Source organism: Rhizophagus irregularis, chromosome 11 (assembly GCF_026210795.1).
Source record: "Rhizophagus irregularis chromosome 11, complete sequence".
Lineage (NCBI taxonomy): Eukaryota > Fungi > Glomeromycota > Glomeromycetes > Glomerales > Glomeraceae > Rhizophagus > Rhizophagus irregularis.
The window spans coordinates 1498602-1522041 of NC_089439.1; the positions used below are offsets into that span (position 1 = coordinate 1498602).

Below are 23440 nucleotides of genomic sequence, written 5' to 3' on the forward strand. Positions count from 1 at the left end.
AGGGTGCTATTCCGGAGGAACTCTAAAGAGAAGGATAAAGTAATATGTACCATTAATTTATGTACAAAGAAAGTCATTCTCGTCTGAAATTAAGTGATGACAGTGACAGACTAATTTCACTTCGTGGGAAAGCACAGGTGTGTTATGATTACCATATGGCATAATTGGCGGTAAGACGTTCAGTTGGGAGAAAGTTATTGTAGTGCGAAACAAGATTCTGTTAGGTAGTATGGCCGAGTAATTCAACCCAACAACAACATTTTAATAACAGTTATGCACACATTTTTTGGAAAAACACTAGACGAAGCCTACTAAGTAGATGTTCAGTACCAGAGGAATTAGGGTCGTCGCAAACACCAGATATAAGAACAGATGTATAATTTTCTTGCCGGTATTCACCATAGGATTAGAGAAAGCGTGAAGGATTGAAGGCAAAACAGATAGGTCAGGAACTGTCTTCATAGTATCATTGTCGAAGAAGGCATTATATGGTCTCTCCATGGACGGAATATGGCATCCTTATAGAACTACAGTATAATGTGCACTTATGCTTGCCACTAAGACGAACAGGTAAACTACTTCGTTATGTGACACGTATGAATTGTGCCAATAGAATGTTAGCACATCCCCCTCACAATAATTTACTTCTCTCCTGAATTTAATGACAGGGTCAGTATTTCTGGGTCGTTCTGTGAAAAATGAATATTATATTAGTATACATAATCACATCAGTCGGAGACTGCTCAAAAAGCAAAATTCAACAACTTCCATCATGAGAACCCTTGTTATTGATGCGAATAGCGTAAGGTACCTCAAAACAATCTCAAAGAATACAGCCGCTTCTGCTACAATCGACTCTCTGTTAAGGGATATTGTCAACAGTAAAGAATATGTCGAAAATTTCCAAAAGAAGTATCAGTTTGTTAAGTTAACGTCATTGTTCCTAGAAATTACGGAACTCTTATATGTGTACAATGAAAAGTCATCCTACACGTACAAAGAAGTGTACAAGTTTGACCAAAATATTCATTCTTGTATAAAAACATTTACGGGAAAGGGTAAAAAGGATAAAAAGGATAAAAAGGTTTCGTGGGAAAAAAATGTCAAGCAGGTTTTGAACGACGAGAATATTTTCGAAGAATATGAATTATATAGAATGAACGCCATTAGGATGAAATGTTTCGTAAGCAAAATGTTAGTCGAAGAATATGAAAATCAATGCTATGAAAATCAATGCTATGCGGTTGATGATAACAATGTGGAAAATATAGCATTTGTGTTAATTGCCACAATTGACTCGATAATGAACGATGTAGATCTAGATGAAATCACACAAGAACTGAAGTTATAGTACTCGTTATTTCTAAGTGTGTTATTACTCGAAATTATTTTAGTTATTATTGCGTTTATTACTTTTTTTGTACTATCCACGATCACAAAAGCAAACATAATAACAAACAATATACACTACTCGATAAAAGAACCAATTACTACATTTTTCAGTTTATTCTTAGTTATAATGTCATCGGTATTTGTCATACATTCGCTTTATGTAAAACGTTCGCTTCATGTAAAACATTCGCTTTATGTAATCATTGGTTTAAGTAAGAAAAATAAATAAAATGTCTGTTTCTATCAGTCTTAGGAACACATCCTATTGTAACTGTCGCCATTAATAAACTCAGTAGTGTGCACAATTTTTTGGGCAGAGCCCAGTTCCACTGGAAAAAAGAGGGGCTTGGCGTAGCCTTTCGAAGAAATAGCCTGAGCGCACCCTGCGGGTGGTTCTACTCTTGCCCTAGTCTTTAGACCTTCCTTCGGAAGTGAACCTAGGTTCCTTGGCTGGGCGAAGCCCACGCTCCGTTCATAGGGGGATACCTGAAGGACAAACATTATCAATTACGTAGATGATCAATACCAGAGGGTACGCATTAGGCATACGTATACAAAAAGTTTTAGTCTATGTGACCTTCGAAGAAGCACTGGTTAACAACAGTTGTCATACATTACTAGTAACGGTTGTTTCATAATGATGTCCACATATGTTTCTACAATAAACTAAATATTTGTTAGTGGCTTTTTCTCCTGACTGATTAAATGGTAACTATATTTTGTATGTGCATTTTCGGGCTTTTTTGGGTGTTTCCTAAATACTAATGTTTTTAAAATTGAAGTCAGGAACCTTTTCATAAATCAATGGACGATTTTACAGCACTTTTAGTGAAATTAAAGGATTTGATCGGCTTATCGACTGGCAATGGGAGTCCCAAGAGTAATACCTCTTCGAATAACTTTTCATTGCCAAATTCTGACGAGTTCAGTGAGGTGGTTCAACGGTTGACGTTACTGTTGGCTAGAGAACCACGATTATGTGAGCAAATATGGAAATCAATAACTGAAAAAAAGAACGTACTTTCCGCTAGTGACAAAAAATCCAATGAAACGAAAGGACGGGATAGTTTTAAGATGTTGACAGAGATGGTAGTACACATTTGCTTCACAGCAAACAACATGTTACCTGATGAAGTAGAGTTCACGAATACCGATGCGCTGATGGAAGTCACCCTACTACGAGATACAAGTGAACAACTTGGCAAAACTTTGTTGACATGGACGGAAAATAACAAAAGGGAATATATAGAAGAACTTAAATGCGAACCCCTTATCAAAATCATCAGCTCCCAGATAAACAAACCCATCTATGATTCATCAAAATTATCACTGAAGAATAGATTAACGCAACTGACAGAGGTTATCCAACAGATCCACCATCATTGTATGCTACATGAAATATTAGTCGACAACGCTAAAAAAAAGGTATGAATTCCCTACTTTATAATAGTGTAGTAATAAACAGGGTCGTGCTGTAAAATGCTGCTGGCGCAAATGGAAAAAGAAATGGCGTATTTGTCATTACCAGGACTACACCTCCTTATCCCAGAGGGTAAATAACTTTTCCGCTTCTCTGTGTTTTTTATTCTTAGAATTAACATGTGCTACTCGTCGAGAAAATATCAGCGTACACAGGACTTATGATAATAAAGATGGTATCGTTATCAGCCTCCTTTTGTTCCAACCTAGTATCCTTTTTATGAGAACATGTTCGAGTGCAACTGTTCATTTTTAAGAATCTCGTTAAATTACTTGTTTTAGTCCAACTGCAATAACCGGTTAATAAACGAATATAAGCCAGATCATAATCTTGGATTGTCTGTTCAGTGAAACTGATTATACATACAGTACGAATCCATAAGACTTTCGAATCCTACTAACATGCGTAGTAACGGATATGTGACTTCAGGTGGAAGCCCCACATACAATTTTTTCGCTTAGCCCAGAACCCTTACCACTCCATTGCGCCTTGTTCATAACGTATAATTTTTGTTATCGACAGAAAATATTTTATGACGACGATTACATTTTTTCTAGAACGTAGCCCTAGTCATTCCAGTTCTACATTAGGAATACATTTGCTAAGACCTTTGCGTGGTTGAGCTGCAAGATGCTCAGGTAGATAGAATTCCTTCGGGATTCGCTTCACGAAATAGTAAGATGTCGTAGGGAGCTATGCTCCAATTAGTTGAGCAGCAAGATTCTTATACTGTATATGACTTATGTTCTTACGCTGTAGCGCCTTCAGGAATAATAGTGCTCACATTTTTTACGAAACCAGCATATATGAAAATTCGTTAATCATGAACGCAGAAAATCCTGAAAGGAGATATAGTGTGCATGATTTTATGAACGGAGTAAAAGATTTTTAGCCTGTTCCACAGGGAAAGGAGAATATTTCGCATACGATCTGTCTCTACAGTAAGAAACTTGTGTATTACTATGGGCTTTGCCCAGGCTATGCCTGTATGCAAGCGAAATGAGAATTTTTATACAGAAGCAAAGCCCAAAAATCAGTCTACGGATAGACCTTCTAAACTGTTCAAGGAGCACCTCTGTTAACAGCGTGGTTGAGCGGCAAGACGGTCATTCAATTACGTAGATGAATAATAGACAAAGGCATACATTCAGAGACTGGGCTACGCCCAAAAAAAATCTTTAGTCTATTAGGACCTTCAAAGAAGTGATTTTTCGAGGAACGAGAGACGAGAGGCATCGGCGTAGCCTTTCGTAGAAATTGCCCATTCCAGTCCATTTATGGACCTTCCGAAGGAAGTGAAATTAGTCTATGGACCTTCCTTCGGAAGTAAAGGGTAGGACTTCCTCTCGAATTAGTCCGTAGGACCTTCGAAGAAGTAAAACAATTGGTTTTATGGGAAGTGAGTCGAAGAGATGGGAGAAAAACAGTCTGCATAAAAAAACATGATCTTGTGAAATTTTTTATCCAGTTTGGAAACATCGTATGAAGTCATCAAAGTTTAACGTTTCAGAGTTATAGTATTCACCAATCTGTTTGATATTACCTTCTACGGGTGTCTTTTGCTTCAACGGAAGACGAACCAGTCGTATTGGTTATAAGCAAAGCTCTCATTTGCTCGTACAGTAAATCGGTATCGTTTACTAGTGTTAACTAGCGAGGACAGGCTTTTAACTAGTGTCGCCAACAAGTATGCATCTTTATGCTTTAGCCGAATTCAGGGTTCGGAACAGGATATACTACATCGTCTATGGTTACTGCCCTATCATCGTTTGTCAAACTACTGGTCACTTTAATGCTTACCTTGGATTTAGAAGAGAAATCGACAGGTTCGAGTTGCTCTCCTATAATACAGGCGATTGTGTTTAGTTCTACGTCTGTGTCAGAACTCTTTTTGGTGCTTTGGGTACTTACTTGGTTAGGAGAATTATTTGGCGCCGAGTTGTCGTTCTCATCGTCCTCCACGTTATCTAATACATCCTCTGGTTTGACTTCAGTGGGTGTAACATTCCAGAGGTCGAACGTGTCCAAGTTTTCCCTGTCGATGGTCGAGCTGAGAGAGAGATAGGCCCAGAAGACTTGGTGGTGTCTGACATTGCTTTTCGTTCGTCGTACGACTATAACCCGTTCTACGAATTCTAGACCATGCAACATGGTCGCTGCTTTGTATGTAGTATGTTTCCTGGAATCCGTGAAGTCGTATTTTAGTACTATCTCATCAGTAGCTTGGAAGTCCGTGAAAGCTTTTTTATCAGTGTGCTGCGTACTATTTGTTCCTCTGGGGTCGGTTACTGAAGAGGCTGAACTATTTTGTCCTGAAGAGGCTGAACTATTTTGTCTCGGAGAGTTGGCACTATTCTGGTAGGGGCATTTTGTTTCCGATGAGTTCGGATCGTTTGTTTTCTCGGTCTGCGTTTTATCTGAATTTCCCATTAAGTCATGTATCGCATCCCCAAAAAGACTATCTTTCGTAGTCTGGTGTTTTTTGGGGGTTAGAGACGGATTTATTTTTTTCGTCAGTGTTTGGTGGACCATCACATTCCGGCTCCATCGCTGACGGATTGGATGTGTTATCGTTTTTTACATTTTTTTTCGGGGCGCTTTGTTGGACAATTCCGGGCATGTACTTATCTAGCAAAGGATTGTGGCATGTGTTCAATTGTCTATCAAAAATTTTTTTGTCCTCCCCTGCTTTTGGAACCTATTTATAACAGGTAGCCTTATTTTGTTGGGAGCGGCCGAGGAAAAAAAAATAATTAGGTCAGATGTCCGTGGAGAGTGTAAATCGACACTTTCTTCTAGTTCAACAGAACTGTTACCAAAATATAGTTACCGAGAAACTGCTAGGAACACGATGTGAAATGAAATTGACCACAGGTAATTCAAGTGAGCAATTTTTAGCCTATCGATTTGATAGAATACGCAGTGTGCTGTCGAGTCCAAGGAGGATCAAAACAGACTGTCGACAACACTAAATACGCAAACTTTATGTCTGTGGAGAGCTCGTAGCAGATGTATGAAAAAGTATAGCTATATATTTGTTAACTAGCATATTCCCTTAATATATTGAGCATACTTATGTCTTGATCTACGTAGTATGTAATGTCTATCACTTGTATTAGTTAAAGTGCCTCAATGCGCACATGATATAGGACCCTTGGGTATCGATGTCACGTGTCGAAACCTTGTATTCACCGCAGCACAATAAACGATCCAACGATCCCATAAAGAAAAAAATACTCAACTATGGTCTGTGACCTAAGAGTCACGGCTGCCTTGTTTCACAATTTAGCATTCGCTGCTACGCATGTCCATGTGGTACAAGCAATTTGATTTGTCACGTGCTCACATATTTATTTCAGCCTATCCAACTACGAGACTGTGGACTTTGCCCAGTTTCACTGACACATGGGCCACGGTCGCCTTGCTTCACTACAATTTAGCACACACTGCTGCGCATGCCCATAGGGTACAAACGCTTTGATTTTGTTACTGCTATACTATTCTGGAACTTCCAGGTGATAATTATAAATGTAAAACCGAGTTAAAAAATACACTGTTACCACAAATAAAAACATCTGGCCATGGAGTTTTAAGAGTGACATATTAGAGTAGATGTTTTCAGCGTCTTAGCATATAACGTAACAGTAAGGATGGTAGTGAAAACTGTTGTAGTTGCATCTTGTGTATGCTAACGATAATCACACTTCTGTGTCCGAACGTATTGTCATTCATCGTCCATAACTATACCGAAGACAAAGTTACAAACTAATGGTCTACGTGGAAATAGAATCTGTCTTAAACAAAAATAAGTGATTCCTCTCTTCGATGTGTAAAAAACGAAATCCGAAAACGCCCAACACTAATATAAGTTTACTTCGTAGGCCTGCCTAGTAAAAAAAGTTTACACATTTTTTAAGCTCTGCTCAGTCCTGGGACTTATCTACGAAGTGAAATAATAATTTCCTGTATGCATCTTTTTAAGGTATCCGCTTAGTAGTTTTTATGTCGAAAAAAATTATAACACATTTAAAAAAAGAAAAATCCTTAGTATGAAATCAAGTTGCGCAACGTGTCCACTGGACTGATTTCATCATATTCGTTGTTTCCTGTCATAGATGTTTTGTCTGGTCGCTCAAAGATGGGGTTTACCACATCGGACTTGAGGAACTCAAGGCAGTATAACTGGTTGGGGTAGATGGGTATATCACACCTAGTTATTACTGTAAGGATCGGACTATTTCAGGAACAATAGTTATAGATTTTTAGTTGAACATTTTAGTTGAACATTTTGGTTATACAATTTTAGTGATACATTTCGTTGCTTGAAATCCCACTTCCTTTGGAAGGTCTAAAGACTATTTTGGTCAATCCTATAACTGTTATGCCGGTCACTTACAGTTTGGTATTGACTAAGTTAGTCTTTAAACCTTCCTTCGGAAGTGGTTAGCTTCTTAGCAAAGGCGCCTTGTTAAGAAGCTAATATGTATCAATATTATATAAATAGATTTTACGATAGTTTTTACTTAGGTATTTTTGTGAGAAACAGGGAATAATTTTTTTTGTCTCTTGTGTTATTGATCGACTATGGCTATGATCATTATATCAGATATACCATGTTTTGTCCATATAGATTTCAAGGGATAGTTTAACAATTACAATGCCGAAAAATAATTTGTACCACATATTACCATGTGATGGAATCTACGTATGAACAAGTTATGTGTGACCCTTGGGTCACGGTCTCGTAGTTCGAATATTTTTCTTCTGATATATTTACTACATGTTACTGCACATTTATTTGATCTCGTTACAATAAACAATAAATTAGCATTCATGTTCGCTTCACTTCCCACAATCCCATAGCCCACTCCATTATGTATCTGAATTCGGTAAAGTAATTGTGCTTACTTTATTGGTCGTACGTGATAAAATAGGTCAGAACACTGGATGAATGAAAAATAATATAATTGTATTCAAAAATATTACGTTGCATAGCCTGGCAAGAATTTTATCGGATATCCAATCTCACATGACGTTTTTTATTATAATGAAGCATGCACTACCATATCGAGATGTATACCTCCTAGTATGTAGTATGCTAATGACGGTGAGCTACTAAACACGATTATTTGACCTACTCTTTGGTAAGCTGCCATAATATATATTTCCAACTGAGAATCGTCTTAGCTGATCGCTTCCTAGAGCATTCGAAAGTAAATACACATTTTTTTGAGACTTTATTCTTATCATAATTCTTAACAGCAAGAAGTATCACTTACGTCTAATTTTTCAAAAGGAGCTACAATGGGATGAGAGGATTTTCGTAATCAATATAAGCCCATCCTTCCGTTACTCTTAAACTAGTAATGACTTTGGTAACATTACTAGTTTTGTATTTAACTTTGCCTTCATGGATAATTTTACCCTATGCGAGTTGCAATCTCGTATTCCCTGTTCAACGTACTGATAAAGAATATTACATACTAACATAATTTCTCAGTCTGCGAAGAAATGCAGGAACTTACCATAAAATCTTGGTAGTTTCTTTATTGCATCTAGTGTATCAGAAAGCTGAGTAAAAAATTCTGTATCTTCCTTGACATCATGCTCTCCTAAAAAATATAGATTTGAATCTGTATCACACCCAAAGAAAATATCTCAAGTTCTAAATAAATACTAACCTTGATTGAGGGAGAGGGAAGCTAAGGTCAGAATAATGGAATTAGCTAATATTGAAAAAGAACGCAAAATGAAATTAACTAATTAGTTTATAAAATAGAATGTACATGAAATATTTTTTAGGCGGAGCCTACGAAGTAAATTGAAAAATTTTTTGCTAAGTAATAAAATTTTATATTGCGTACTCCACATATTTAAAAGGGTAATATACGTACTATTGTGTACAGTGTATTATTAGTGTAACGTACTCAACACCATTTTTAGCACCGTACTCCACTCAACATTCCTACCGGACTCCACAACAATTCGTCTCACCTATATAAAAAATACCGGACTGCCTCACCGGACTGGACTCAATAACGAATAACCCCGATTGTTGCAACATTATGCTCAATTTCACGAATAAGTATTGCGCAACACTATGAATAATTTCGGTAACTATAGGAAAGGCAAAAGGAGATAATAGCAACGATAAGAATTAGTGGTAACGATAAAAATAACAAGTAACTGTAGTACAATAAAAATGATGGAAACGATAAGTGAATGTAGTAACGAAATGACCGCATCATCGTAGACCATCCAGAGGCACGTATTGCGTTACGTTAATGCATTGTATTATTAATCATTACACAGGTGAGACTAATAGTTGTGGAGTACAGTGATATTTGGCGGTGTGTAACATAAAGGGTGTGAAGTGTACTCAGGTGATGAATAGTATCTCGGCCCACTCTGAATCACGTGTTTGGCCCATCGTGTTATTTATCACTTGAGTAAATTGTCACATAGGGGACCGTATTCCACTCATCATCCCCACCGGACTCCACAACTTTCCGTATCACTCTCATTACACTAACCATCACACTAACCACTACACTACATTATTTCTTGTAGCACAATGAGCGGACAGAAATGCTTACCGTATTTTCTTTTATCGGCCATTGGTTATTCATTTGTTACCACCGGGATAAGAATCCACGCACTCATTTTTGTAATTGACAAATAACAACTATCACAGAATAACGTATATATAGACATAAACGGTAAGATGATACGTAACAGGAATTCAACGACATAAAGGCATCGAAGTCATGTGATTTGGCTCCAAAAAATTACTTCGTAGCACAGCCTAGTTGCTGGAAACAGGAGACACATACGGTCTCGCTGGTACCTTTATAAGTATAGTTAGTAACCAATTGACTCAGAGACAATAAGGTATGTAATTAAACAGTGATGACTAAGCCGCTTCCCATTTTTCGTATTTTCCTGGCAAAATGAGTTGCGATCAACGTTATTCAGTGAAACATCTATTCTGAAGAAACTCTTAAGCTACTAGTTCATATGCGAGGTAAGGAAGTTAGACTGTCAAACAGGTTCTATGGTCTACGTCAAGAATGCGCAGCATTTTTTATAACGCAAGGTTGTGTGATGTATGACAATAAACCATGTGAAGGTGTGGCATGTGACCACTTCTGTAGTACGATCTATTCGAAAATACTCAACTACAAGACTGTGACCCACGGGTCACGATTGCCTTACTGAGTCTCCTACGGTTTAACGTGTACTGCTACGCATATCATGGGTATAACAAGAATTATACGATAGTTGTTAGTGTTCACTTATGCAGTACAGACTGCGGAGAAAAAAATAAGTGGACAGCAGGAACAACACGTGACATTCTGAACAAATGTGTAGAGTATCACGTGGGCTTCAATGTTATCATCCGCAGTAGTTACTTGAAATGTATTCTTTGCTAGAACGACTTCATTCACTAACAATTATGACCTGATGGATATGGAGCACAATATGTTTACGGTCGTTTTTTCACCTAGATTCTTCTTCGTACCAATAGGTAGATGTGTTGTTGAGGAAAATATTTGAATATAGTCGAATGACACTTTTCACATATTGTCATACGCATTAAAACTTCTTCCGTACATATGAAAAGGATGCGGAACATATTACTTTTCATGAATGAAGTTATAATAGATCCTGCACAACTAGCATGTTCAAATATAATGCGATTGTTATCAATTAAGATAAGTCATAACCTGCATTTCTCTTGTGAATCTTGTGTTTGCGTGGTGACATGTGCCCTTTGGGCAGTCTCTGACTGATGAAATTTTGATTATAGAAGGAATAAGAATATAACTAATCGATTAACCTTTATTTTGTTAACGGCTGTTCGTGACAAATACTAACTTTTGGTAACTGTCATTCGAGAAATGTTCATAAAGATTGTCATTAGCTATGTTCTTTATTTTTCGGTTACAAGTAACACCATCTACAAAAAATGAGTGTTACTTCCTGTCTTGTGCAGATCAACTATGACACACACGAACATTTTGGAATTAATGACATGATTATCAACGTCTTTAACCAGGACTAGGGAGCATAGACATAATATTTTGTGATTGCGTTGCTAACAGTTGTCGATACGTTGTACTGTGTTACTGACGATTGTTTCAATGTATTATCTTTAGAGCAATGTTCGCATATCTCTTGGTAATGATGTTTAATAATGTCTACATATTTTCTGCAATGTTGTTTACGATTTTGTAACTATGAAGTATATGTTTGTTGGCATGGCTTTCTGAAATACTGTAATAATGAGTGCAAATAACATGTTAAAACCTTTGATAGGAAAATCTTACAATATACTTCAGGGTCATATAGTAACGATTGTATCACAGGTAGCATATTACGAAATATCAACGAATAAACAATAACAGCTAACTACTAGATCAACTATTAAGACCTTATTTACTCGTGTATTTCTATTGACAAAAAAAAATTCATTCCGCTGTTGCTCGCAAAAATACCCAGGTATAGTTCACAGAATTTTCACTAATAAAATTATTATAGTGTATAATCTATATACACAAAAGCTTCATAGCAGGCGCCTTTGCTAAAAGTTTTTCATAACCTAGCTAATACTAAACAGTAAGTGACCGGTATACTTTGCAGAAACCCTATCAATATAAAAAATATATTAGAGATATTTTTAAAATATAACAGACATATTCCATGAAATTAGTTTTTAGACCTTCCTTCGGAAGTGAAGGCAAAACATCTATGACAAGAATCATCAGTCGGAGACTGCCCAAAGGGTAAATGCACGAGAAGAAATCAGTTCCAAATGGAACACGTTGCGCAACTTGATTTCATACTAAGAATTTTCTTTGTTTTTTTACACTGTATTTTTGGGATGACCAGACATTTGCATTCTTAAAAGTTTTTCAGGTGTAACATTATGCGAACTAACTAATGCGTGAATCGTGACAAAAGATAATATTCAAGTAAAAATGCGAGGAGGTTTGTACAAAACAAATGCACTTTATTGGTAGCGAATGAATCGCATATTAAAGTGTTTTATTAGTTGTTATCAAAATATGCAAATAGTATTTTGAATCACATTTATTTGCGTAGACTTTGCCACTATATTTCTTCACTTCGCTCCTCTGCTTCTTTGAAGGTCTTTCTATGGACCAATTTCTTTCGTGCCTTACATCCTATGAACTAGCGAAGCCACCAAAGGTGTGTTCCTAGAACCTCCCAATGACTAATGAGTGTGGTTGGTCGGCAAGCCAGTCATACTATAGATGATTAATAGACAAATTAATATACGAAAATAATTTCCAGATCATGAAATGGGACCTTCAAAGAAATGAAGTGTGGATTCTAGTCATAGTTAAACATTCTCAGAATAGATTGTACTACATAGGAAATGCGCAGCAGTACATGCTAAACTGTAGATTCATAACAGTACACGCCAATCTGTAGAACAATGTAATGAAGTAAGACAATTGTGACCCATAGGCCACGGTCAGCATTTTCAAGAACGATTTACTACACAGTGAATGCGCAGCAGAACATGCCAACAGCATTATATGCTAAACTGTAGAATATTGTAATGAAGTAAGGCAATCGTGACCCATAGGGCAGTCTCGTAGTTCAGCATATTCGGAATAGATTATAACCATAGGGAATGCAAAGCAGTACATGCTAAACTTTAGAACTATATACACTAAACTGTAGAATAAGAAATCGTGACCGTAGGATACAATAGTGTTGTATTTCAATTTTTGAGACCCGTAATATTTTATTCTTGTAAAAAGTAACCTTTATCGCATCATTTCCTAGAATAACGAATCCATAGACTTCTTTTATCATTTCAGGTCCAGATTAACACTGCACAATTTATTGGCGGAATTCTATTTTTCCATTTAAGTGATAAAGCCCTAATTTTCTCACACTGGCGATACTGTTATCGTCAAATAACATAGTCGGTTCATTGTTTAGTAAAAGAGCATAACGCATGTGTCTTTTTCCTTCTGCTAAAAATTTCAATGACCGGAAGTCGCTCAAAGTCACGTGATGAAAATTCAGTCGGAGACTACCCAAAGGAGTCTCTCCCGAAGGGAGGAATAATGCGGTCACGTGACTAAATTTCGACCGGGGGGCCATGCCAAAATGAAACTCCCCTCAGAGAGGAGTTTCATATATTATGTTAACATAATAGGTGGATGACTGCGTTTCAGAATATAAGTGGACAACAGAGGGGATAACGTAGACATGGAGCGCAATTTCGATAAAAGTCACGTGATAAAATTATGTGAATAAAATTGTGAATAAAATTATTTCACGATTATATAATGCACAAGGACATATAGTTGCTAAATAACTGAAACCTTTGTCAGCATTGTTATTAAAAGCATGGTAGGTGACATCTTACCAAACGGCAACGCTAGGTAGCGAGGAGTACGAATACTTATAACATTTTCTCATCATTGTTAGTGGGACAATAATCCGAAACAACTAATCCGCCGAAAAACACTACAGAGAATATACCCTTACTAGTGATCACACAATGGCAAATATTGTGCGACCCTCGATTACACGGAATTACATGGTCATGTATGTATTATAAGTCAATACGATTGAGATTTTCACAGCGGACAGTTCTTTAGAAAAACAACTATTTCACACGACTATGATTGTATGTGCCTGTGTTGTTAACGAAGGTTACCCGAGTTTTTTGGTGGCCAGTTTCTTTGCAGATGCCTTATAGCATTTTCACTTTCCCTCTAAAGAGCAAATTTGGATTGCTACCAGGCATTATAGTGTTAAGCCATCAATGACTACCTTCGTAAAAGGTTTTCTTTACATATTCCTTGTTATTATCATCTGGTTATAATGCGTAAACGCTGTTCTGTCTATTGCCTGAGAGACTTGCAGCTCAATCACGCTTTTTATCCATTTTTAACTCTTCTTTCACAAAATCCATCACGTAGGTGAATATTGGATAAAACGAATACAAGAAAAAATCTCCAGTCCATGAAATAGACAGCTCTCCAGGCTAAAGCCTCTTCCAAGAGAAGTGAGCTCTGCTCAGTTTCACTAATTTTCCTTGTACGTTTAGCATGAGTGCCTGCAGCTTAACCGCACTTCTTTATCTATTTTTTAACTCTCTTTACACAAAATAGTACTGTAGTCTATTACTGTAGATGATAATAGACAAAACATCATACACACTTCTCTTAAGAGTTTCTCCAGAATAGCGCTTTCAGGGATTATTATGTGGACATAGTTAATGTATTTCATATACGTCCATATCTTGTAAAATGAGGACATTATTCTCTACTTCATACTCTCTGTACTTCGTACATAATCTCTCCAGTTATACGTTACGACTAAAGAGCGTGGTTTATTCGGCAAGACGATCAAGATAAAGCCCAGTTTTACTGGAATAATGAATACGAGAAATTTGCTATTTTTTCTCTTTTCCCCTGTAAAACAACAGCACCACTGTATAATTTGTTTCATTGTCCTATTTCTTGCTTCTAACATGCAAAAACATTTGGAATATTCGTTTTCATTTCTGTTTACAAAAATATGTTCCATATGAAATCTGTTTTCGAGTAACATGTTTTATTGTATCATTCTATTGTGAAAACACTAGTCTTAAGTCCTAGTACGTATGCTGTTCTTATCTCTCATGATTGAGCCCATTTTTTGCTGCTGTTTCTTTTGCGGTAGAGTTTGGCTGAGATTGGTTAGCGTTTCCAAAATTGAACACAATAATTTCTTTACTAGCTAGAAGTACAAATATCATGACGAAAATGGAAGTAGAGACTCTGAGGGGGAGAAACAGAAAAGCAGCTGCTCGTTATAGAGCAAAGAACAAAGAAAAGATGACCAAAATTACAATTAACCTTCATTCTCTTAAAGAGACCCATAATTGCTTAAAACAAGAGGTCAGTAACTTGCAAAATGAAGTTATTCGGTTAAAGGAAGCATTCTTGTCCGAATCTGATCTTTGCACTCCTGGCACTTGTCAACATTATCAAGATTTTATTAACCTATATTTGCCACGAATTTATGATACAGGTTCGTTGAGTGTTGAAGACCACGCAGAAAACAATGGAATCCATTCATGCAGCGATCACATTCCTAATCCATAATGTTTGCATAATCACATTATATTTTTAGGCAGAGCCCAGTTCCACTGAATATATGCATTTTCGAAGAGAGAGATTATGCGTCAACGAAAAGTCTAGCGAAGTGGGTTAGCAGACGAAATTATGTAGATGGACATGTGACAACCGCCCAACTGCATGGTACTATAGTAGACACAAAAAATTGTCTGTGTGAATGACAACAGTGTAGTCTTCTGAGCAATTTTTTTTAGAAGACTAGTAAATAAAATCACGTGAAGTGTTATGAAAAAACGAAGCCAACTGCAATGAAGAATATAATTTGACAATACGGGTGATAACGTGAGCAACAGATATGCAGTATTTTATTGGACATAGACTGCGGAAAGAATATGAGTGGACAACATGGAGAACAATAAAATACCAACATCAATTCAAAAATTATTTCGTAACCAGTGCTGTTGTGGTACAGAATTTTTTCGTATACATAATCTACTTATTTATCTGGTAACACTTTACTAAGGGTTAGTAACCCTGGTGTAGTTGTCAAGACATATCCTTTGTGAGGCCTATTAATATGGAAAGGATGCGGGGTCGAATTCTGCAGGCTACAGAAATGAAAGAGAATACCACTGCGTGTGCGGTACCCTCCTGGTGTTAAACTATCTCTCGTGATTTATTATTGCCATCCATGTGTTATAACCCATACCTTTGATGTCACCTGGATGGGCATAACATGCGTACAAAATGTCAACATTAATAATCATGTGAGGAGACCGTGAACTCATTCACAAACCCTTCACGTGTCGCTACGCCAAGATGAATACATACTGGTATGCATAAAGCAAATATATCAAATACTTATTGGAACTCGAACACCTCAATATCGAGACTATGACATGCGTTCACTGATGGCATTCAAAAAATTGTTCCGCCGCAACCCTATGGTAGTATAACGAGACTGGGAGTCCAAGTGATACAACCCACACTACTTGAAACACTAGCAAGTGCTGCGCCTAATGGTAATATACAATCAGTAAATTTGAATACATTTCGAAAACACTTTCAATTTGGAATTTGTAAATGCACCGGACATGACAATCCTAGATATAAAGAGCAAAAGTAGAAAACCGAGGCATGTATAATTAGTCTTCATGGACAAAAATTACGTGACTAGTTTTGGCCGGCACTATTCCATAAATGTACCATCTTATACGTAGTTAAAACTAACGTTATCGAAACACGATAGTTATATGGAATACTCAAACATTACAATCGTTTACTTATAAACTGTATACATATGCTATATAAAATGATAATGTATCCACTTGTTTGCTGGTAGGGAGGGGTATAATTAATAAATTGAAACAACATTACGAGAGGAAATACTATGCGAGTTTTAGTTCTTCCTGCCAAAATTTCCTCTCCGGTCTCGTATGTGCCCATCGGGGACACGAGGCCGATAGAACAACACAATGACTATCAAAGGCACTATAACAAGATATTGCGCACGAATAGCACCATAACTATTAGGTTTTCTACAGAGTACCTACTAGTATGTTCGTATTGTTTGAACCAGGACACTCCAGTAAACGAGTATCTGTTACATGCCGGAATCTTTTGTCCACAGTATGGGACTGTGATAATTAGACACATAACAGATGGGACGGATGTCCCAGAATATTTGCACTACAGTCTACAGGATTTGGTTAAAAGCTATAATGTGATGTACAGTGCGGGGTTAGTAAGGAGTGGTTACCTGAGTGAAGACAAAATAAGTAACAGGTTGCAACGATAGCAACTACTATTCATGGGGTACAAGGGAAGTTGCATGAACTAACTGGAGTCGTTGGTGCCGAGAATCAGAAAAAACATGACGTTCTGCACTCGTTAACGCTGTTGTTTACTTCTGTCATAGACTTACAGAGAACATGTAAGGACGTTCTCGAAGGAACAGATAGGAGCAAAGGTTTAGTACAGATTCTGAATTCTTTAGTACAAAAAAATGCAGAAAGAGCATCTTTACTGTAGAGTACAAATTGTTGTAGTAGACGGGTGATCCATTTTTTTAGTCCAGAGATTGATACATCACTCATCTACTCAAAGTAATAAAGAACACGTGGCAATATTTTCATTAATACATAATAAATTTGAACAAGCATTCTAGTGAATATTTTGTATTACGCCATTAACAGTGTCTAATGTTCAGAACTTCTCGATAAATTTTGTTACAAGACAGTTTATGTTTCAGGTAGCTATATGTTCCACTAGTTTTCGTTATGACAATTTTCTTGAACGTTGTTCCGTAGGCTTCCAGTATAAATAACATTACGCCACAGTAAAATTTTCTTAGTAACGATGGGCACAAATTTTCATTACAAACCTGGGGCATTGCGCTTCACGCATTGTGACATACATTTGTTACAGTACAATAATAACGAGGAATCAGTATATTACACATGGTAATGATCTGATCATCGGGATGATTAAGTCGACATAATCAATACAGTTAAGTGGCGGACTACCCTTAAACATATTCATTTTATCTGTATTCGTCTATAATAGCCATAAGTCGTGATTGCATGGTAACCGTTAAACATATGAAACTGAGTGAATCATCGTTACCAAAAAATGTAACGTCACTCTTTAAGTTATGACCGCATTTTATCATGGATGGGTCTGAGAAAAAACGCATGACGGAAATTTCGCTGACGGGCCGTGAGGAAAATAATTGCCAAGAAAAGATGGAGTCCCAGGAGGACATAGTAGAGTTATCAAGTTCAGACGTTTTGCAACAATATTCAAAGGACGGTTACATTATGAACACATTTCCTAAGACCTTTGAGAGGAAGTTCTACTTCGTACCGTACAGGTAGAAACCTACGTTTCTAGGGTAACGATTGCATTGTTATCGTAAGGCACACGTTAATAGCCATGACTTTCGTATTCACTGTACAAAAATTATGCTATGATAGCAGACCATATAATTTTAACATGATGTCCCAATAAATTCGGGTAGCATTTTCATTGAGTCGAATATAGCGAACAAGTCTTTTCACATGTCATACCACAGTCAAAGACGCCAGTATGTGTAGGTGCTCCCAATACCCAATTATTACAGCATAAAAATGGCAGTTATTTTTGCGAGTTGGTCAATATTATTTGACATTCGAATAATGTGTCAACCTATCAGCTACTTTTAGTAACAATACTCTGGCAGAGTTTCTCGCACACATTCGAGTGAGATGCTATTTTATGAACCATTCATTTTGGGCTCGCCCAGTCTCAGACTGCACAAAACACGAAATCTCTTCTTTTTATGTAGTACAAGTTAATTGATTAAGGAAATTGTGACAACATGAGAGACTTTTTGGTTGTATATGCTGCATCTACCACCGAGACAAAAGATTACGTAGAGCATCACGTGACACTCCATTCTATGTGTAGAGTGCTTCGAGCTGTCGAATTACGCAATGACTTCATTCAATATTTCTAAGTGGTGTTACCTGAATAAATTGTCAAGGAGTGTTAAGAAAAGGTGCAAAGTACTCAAGTATTCAAATAGAAAGGGTAGCAGAAAATAATACTGGCTCCATTCCATGACCTTTTGCAGCTCACCACGCTCATTTGTCGTGACATTTCTTACCTAATTATTAATTACTGTAGACGACCACTGAAATAATGAAGCAGAATGGCTAGTCTGGGCCCCACCCAAACCAATTCTAGCGCCTTATGCGACGGAATATGGCTATAGCGTTACTATTCTTGTAACTTTTAATTATCAGACAGACGCATAGAGTATAACAACATCATATATAGTCTATTTCTGGATAGATATTCAGCATACCGTATGTGTGGGAGCAACCACAGTTATACAAGATTTAATCGTTACCAGGTTCCACGTGACTGTCTTGCTTCTCATTTTTATCGACATAATCGCCATTTACTGTAGTCGACCACTGAAAAAATTGTATACGAGACAAATCTCTATGATTTACTGTGGTACGAGGAGGTTTTGCCCTGTATAAATTTTCTCACTACGTTCAAAGGTTCATACAGATTTTTTTTGTATCCATTTTTTCCGTTGATTATTATATAAGATATACGTTGTTGATTAATAAGCGTGATTGATCGGCAAGACGATCAGGAGACAGCTCGAAGAACACGTTAATTATTACTAAATCCACCGTTGCATCCCAGGTAACGATTGTCTAAACTTAGGTTATTACAAATAGAAGGTTATCCTGTTAACATATTATAACCTTATCCCGAATAAGAGAATAAGGGTATGAGAATAGTAAACTGTTGCATGAGTTTTTGTGTGGGTTCAAAACACAAGTGCGATCATCCGTGAAACGTATAAATATTTTTTTCACAACATGGAAAAGAGATAAGTTAGATGACAGCAGAGAAAAATATGAGTAGAGGAATAATGTGAATGGAATAACGTGGAAAGAACATGAGTAGCCAATCATGCAGTAGAGTTCGGACATGTAAACATCTAAGTGTACTTCGCCTATGAAGTGTAGAAATGGAATCCAGTTCATCGAAGATAAGCGTTAAAACATATATAGTGGTGAGCATATTTTTTCTCCCTTTGGGACTATGAACCTAGGTTCCTAGAACCTCCTGAGCGTGGTTGAGCGGCAAGACGATCATGTTCCACTGGAAAAAGAAAAGGGTAAAATACGTAAAAATGCGTTAAAAACAGTCTAAGAAGATATTTTCTACATTCACTATTCCAAATAATTTCCACCGTATTTTCATGAGCATGGGGTGTAGCTTTCCTCGTCCTGGTTTATTGATTTTCATCCTCTGCATCTTCATAGAGAAATCCCTTTGGAGTCTACCTAGGCGTAGTCAATGTCTGTATCAATTTGTCCACGTCATTCCCCATACCGCAGTCTATTTCCTATATTCACGATATCCATGGGATATGTCGTACTTATATCTTTTCTGCTGCAGATATGCAAAGTATCTGTTGTCCATTTACGTTCTTTCCTACAGTCCACACCCAGGAAATCTTTTGTACACACATATTCTTCGTAGATTCGAACCCACTATGTGATATAAAAACTGTTAACATTGTCAATGACCGAGATGAGAAATTGACACAAGAGACAGAATCTATTAACAGTACTTGCGAGTGCTAGCTCAGGAAATTTGCATGTCCTTCCTACATGGGTTCCTTCAGAATAGCGTTATTCTTCTTCATGTTTGACTATGCTTTAGCACCCTTCAGGTAAACTATCCACGTTATTCTCTGACCGTCTTACCCTAGTCTTTAGACCTTCCTTCGGAAGTGAACGTAGGTTCCTACCTAAAAGGTACGAAGTAGAACCTCCTCCTCCACTTCCACTATGAACCTAGGTTCCTAGGACCTCCTCTGTTAACAGCGCACCCTTTGGGTGGTTTTACTGGTTGAGCGACAAGACGGTCAATCATAACACCGAAGGTCTTATTTAGTTAGAGGTCTTAGGAGATATGCTCCTAATGGTTGAGCGGCAATCTGGTCAGTTCATAGGTTTACTAATTTCGGGAGTGTACTGTATAATTCGTGCGATAACTCGTAATAGGATTTCGATATACAGTACATAGGAATAAACATGACTAATCGATTAGATGTGGAGTGGACGTACCAAGGTTACCATTTCGTATTCAAGAAATGTCTGTAGGGTTTGTTGTACTATTTATATGTTTCGTTTACACACAACATTATCCACAGTGAAATAGAAGGTGATGCATTTTGTACTTCCTGTACACAGCGCACTTATGTTGTTCAACTATGCTGCACATTAACATTTCGAAAATAATATTATAATATCATCATCTCTCCAGATGGTTTTATGGCCGACAGTTACTGATATTCTTGTCTACGCTTATTTCAATCAATATATTTAAGAGCCTGTTCCCACAAATTTCCCTGAAAGGCGCTAAAGCGTGGTAACGATAGTCACCTTTTTTGTAGCAACTGCGTACATGTTTCTAATGTTTTACATCCCTCGAAGAGGTGGTAGCAATGTTCACATATTTTTGCGGCATGTTCATGTTTCTCACGATATAGAATTCGTTCGTTAATAACAATATTTGCTACAATTCCTGGAAGATATTTTTGCGTATATATTTCGGTAAGATTTTTTGTAACTATGAGTGAGTATAACACACTAGAACAGCTGGTTAAAGCTGCGAAGGAAATCTCGCAATATAACTACCCGGTCATATAGTAACCATTTGTATCACAGGTTGTATACCACGGTCAATAAGCGAATTGTTCATTGACAAAAAAAAATCCCTCCTCTGTTACTCGCAAAAATACTTAGGTATGGCTCGCACTATTTTCATTATTATAATATTCAACGTACACGAAGCTTCGTAGCAAGGCGCCTTTGCTATAAAGCCTACTATAACTTGGCTAAAACTGCACTGTAAGTGACCGGTATAACAGCAATAGGATTAACTAAATTATGGGATCTTCGGCAACAAACATATTACTAAAAATTGTATAGCTAAAATGTTCAACTAAAAATGTACTACTAAAATTGTTCGACTAAAAATGTTCAACTAAGATTTTTACCAACTAAATTTTACCAACTAGTCCCGTATGCTCGATTTCTTGAAATTGGCCGATCCTTACAGTGATAACTAGTAAGATATGCCCATCTACCTTAACCAGTTAGACTGCCTCGCTTCTCTTTACGTAGTAGCTCCACTAGAGTAGCTCCGCTAGAGTTCCTTCGGAATGGTGCATTTTCAGGGAATTTTTGTGTTATGTGTTTTTCAAGTAGGTCGTATATGCCGAGTAATATATGTATCACATGCTCCACCCTCGCCAACCACTGTAATACGAACGTTGTTATAACGGACATATATGACATCGTTACCAGAAAAATTCACTTGCGATGTAACGATGCAAAGAGATATGTTGGCTCAACTCGCACTCTGTCTCAGCGTCGATTGCTGCAACAAAAGAAATGTTTATGTGTTAACTAATCCAGTGAGCTGATAACATGATTCACTGATATGGCAGACATAAATCGGCACGGGTAGTACCCACACATTTATCGTTACCATGAACCCCATCTACATTGTAACAATATATAGATTCACCGTTACAATAATTATAAAAAATATCTTCTCGTATAACGTTGTCATTGCAACAAATGTGTATAAATCAACGCTACATCACTCAGGTAATGCCCTTTAGGCCAATAATATATGTGCTACTGGTTTCACCAGATATTTACGTTATTGTTACAAGTTAGAGAATCTACGTGGTGAATTTCTGGCAATGTTATGCAACACGTACCTTTCATATGTTTTAGCCCCCGGAAGATAATTTCTAGTTCACAACTTATTGCGTATTCTCGTTTGGTTATGGTGTTTCAACGGCATAACACTGTACGTACCTGTAATGTGGCTAACTGTAACTAGTAGAAAATGACTGTAGGGTTTCTCAGCAGTGCTTGTTCAGTAACTACTCTAAACCCTCGTGTACTGGTTCCATTTGTTCGCAAATTCTGCCATTTCATAGCTCCATTTATAGAGACTTGAAATGTTCTGATGACTTAGAGTCGAGAATGCCTGCAGTTCGCCTGGTTCTTGCGAATTAAATGGCTTATCTGTTATTGGAACAACACTTGGAAATTCACAGATGGTTTCCGGAGTGGCTGAACAAATACAAAAGCGTTTGATATAAATAAACTAGAATACTAAAAAATGCTGAGCCAGACATATGGGAAACCTTACGTCATTTCCAGAGTACATATTCTGAAAAAACAGTAGATAAGTGTAACGGGTATTCGAAAATATTGTTTTTTGTCTTCAAAGTCACGCAAACTATTTGATGCCATCACCACGCAGAACCAGCACATGCGACTGCGTTAAAAATAGCCAACTTTTTGCTAATTATTCTCCCAAGATCCTGATATGTATTGTGTGTTACCAATTGTTAACGAAAACATATCACTGTGAATAACATTAATTGGACTTTCAAAGAAGTGAGAGTATCTCCTATTTCTAGAAAATAAGGCCGGTCTTATGATTATTATTACCTGAAGACACGAAGTAGTATTCCCAAATATAGTGATATGTGTCCTTTTACGGAATAATACATATTGTACAGTGACAACCATCATTTTTTTGTATTTGTTCTCAATTTGACTGTCTTACCACTCAACTACTATGCTCTATACCTAGTAGATTGTGTTAATTTTTTGTCTGAGCTATGAGGCTTATTTGCTATAATGATTAAGAGATCACGTGATACCCTAAGCGTGTCACATGTTTCTATGACTGCGGAACAGGATACTAGTGGACAACATAATTAGAGAATACTACGCCATTTCCGCATGATACAGTGACTTCCACTATGTCTACTCATAGTCTAGGCGAAGAAAGTTACAAAGGGAAAAACCGTCACTATTGGGGTCACGTGACTTTGGGTAAGTAATAGAAA

The 23440-nt window shown here is 37.1% G+C and overlaps 4 protein-coding genes across 4 annotated transcripts; 3 read left to right on the top strand and 1 right to left on the bottom strand.

The window, feature by feature from the left end:
* Positions 1-772: 772 nt before the first annotated feature.
* Positions 773-1351, top strand: OCT59_002865 (uncharacterized protein; the record flags this gene model as incomplete). Its single annotated transcript, XM_025327072.2, has 1 exon — positions 773-1351. The coding sequence occupies one exon, from the start codon at positions 773-775 to the stop codon at positions 1349-1351; it is 579 nt and encodes a 192-aa protein (XP_025173103.2).
* An 845-nt stretch (positions 1352-2196) lies between these two features.
* OCT59_002866 (uncharacterized protein) lies at positions 2197-2823 on the top strand (the record flags this gene model as incomplete). Its single annotated transcript, XM_066145235.1, has 1 exon — positions 2197-2823. One exon carries the CDS (start codon positions 2197-2199, stop codon positions 2821-2823), a length of 627 nt encoding a protein of 208 aa, XP_065995977.1.
* A 1753-nt stretch (positions 2824-4576) lies between these two features.
* Positions 4577-5302, bottom strand: OCT59_002867 (uncharacterized protein; the record flags this gene model as incomplete). Its single annotated transcript, XM_025311305.2, has 1 exon — positions 4577-5302. One exon carries the CDS (start codon positions 5300-5302, stop codon positions 4577-4579), a length of 726 nt encoding a protein of 241 aa, XP_025173102.2.
* A 9368-nt stretch (positions 5303-14670) lies between these two features.
* Positions 14671-15012, top strand: OCT59_002868 (uncharacterized protein; the record flags this gene model as incomplete). Its single annotated transcript, XM_066145236.1, has 1 exon — positions 14671-15012. The coding sequence occupies one exon, from the start codon at positions 14671-14673 to the stop codon at positions 15010-15012; it is 342 nt and encodes a 113-aa protein (XP_065995978.1).
* Positions 15013-23440: the final 8428 nt, after the last annotated feature.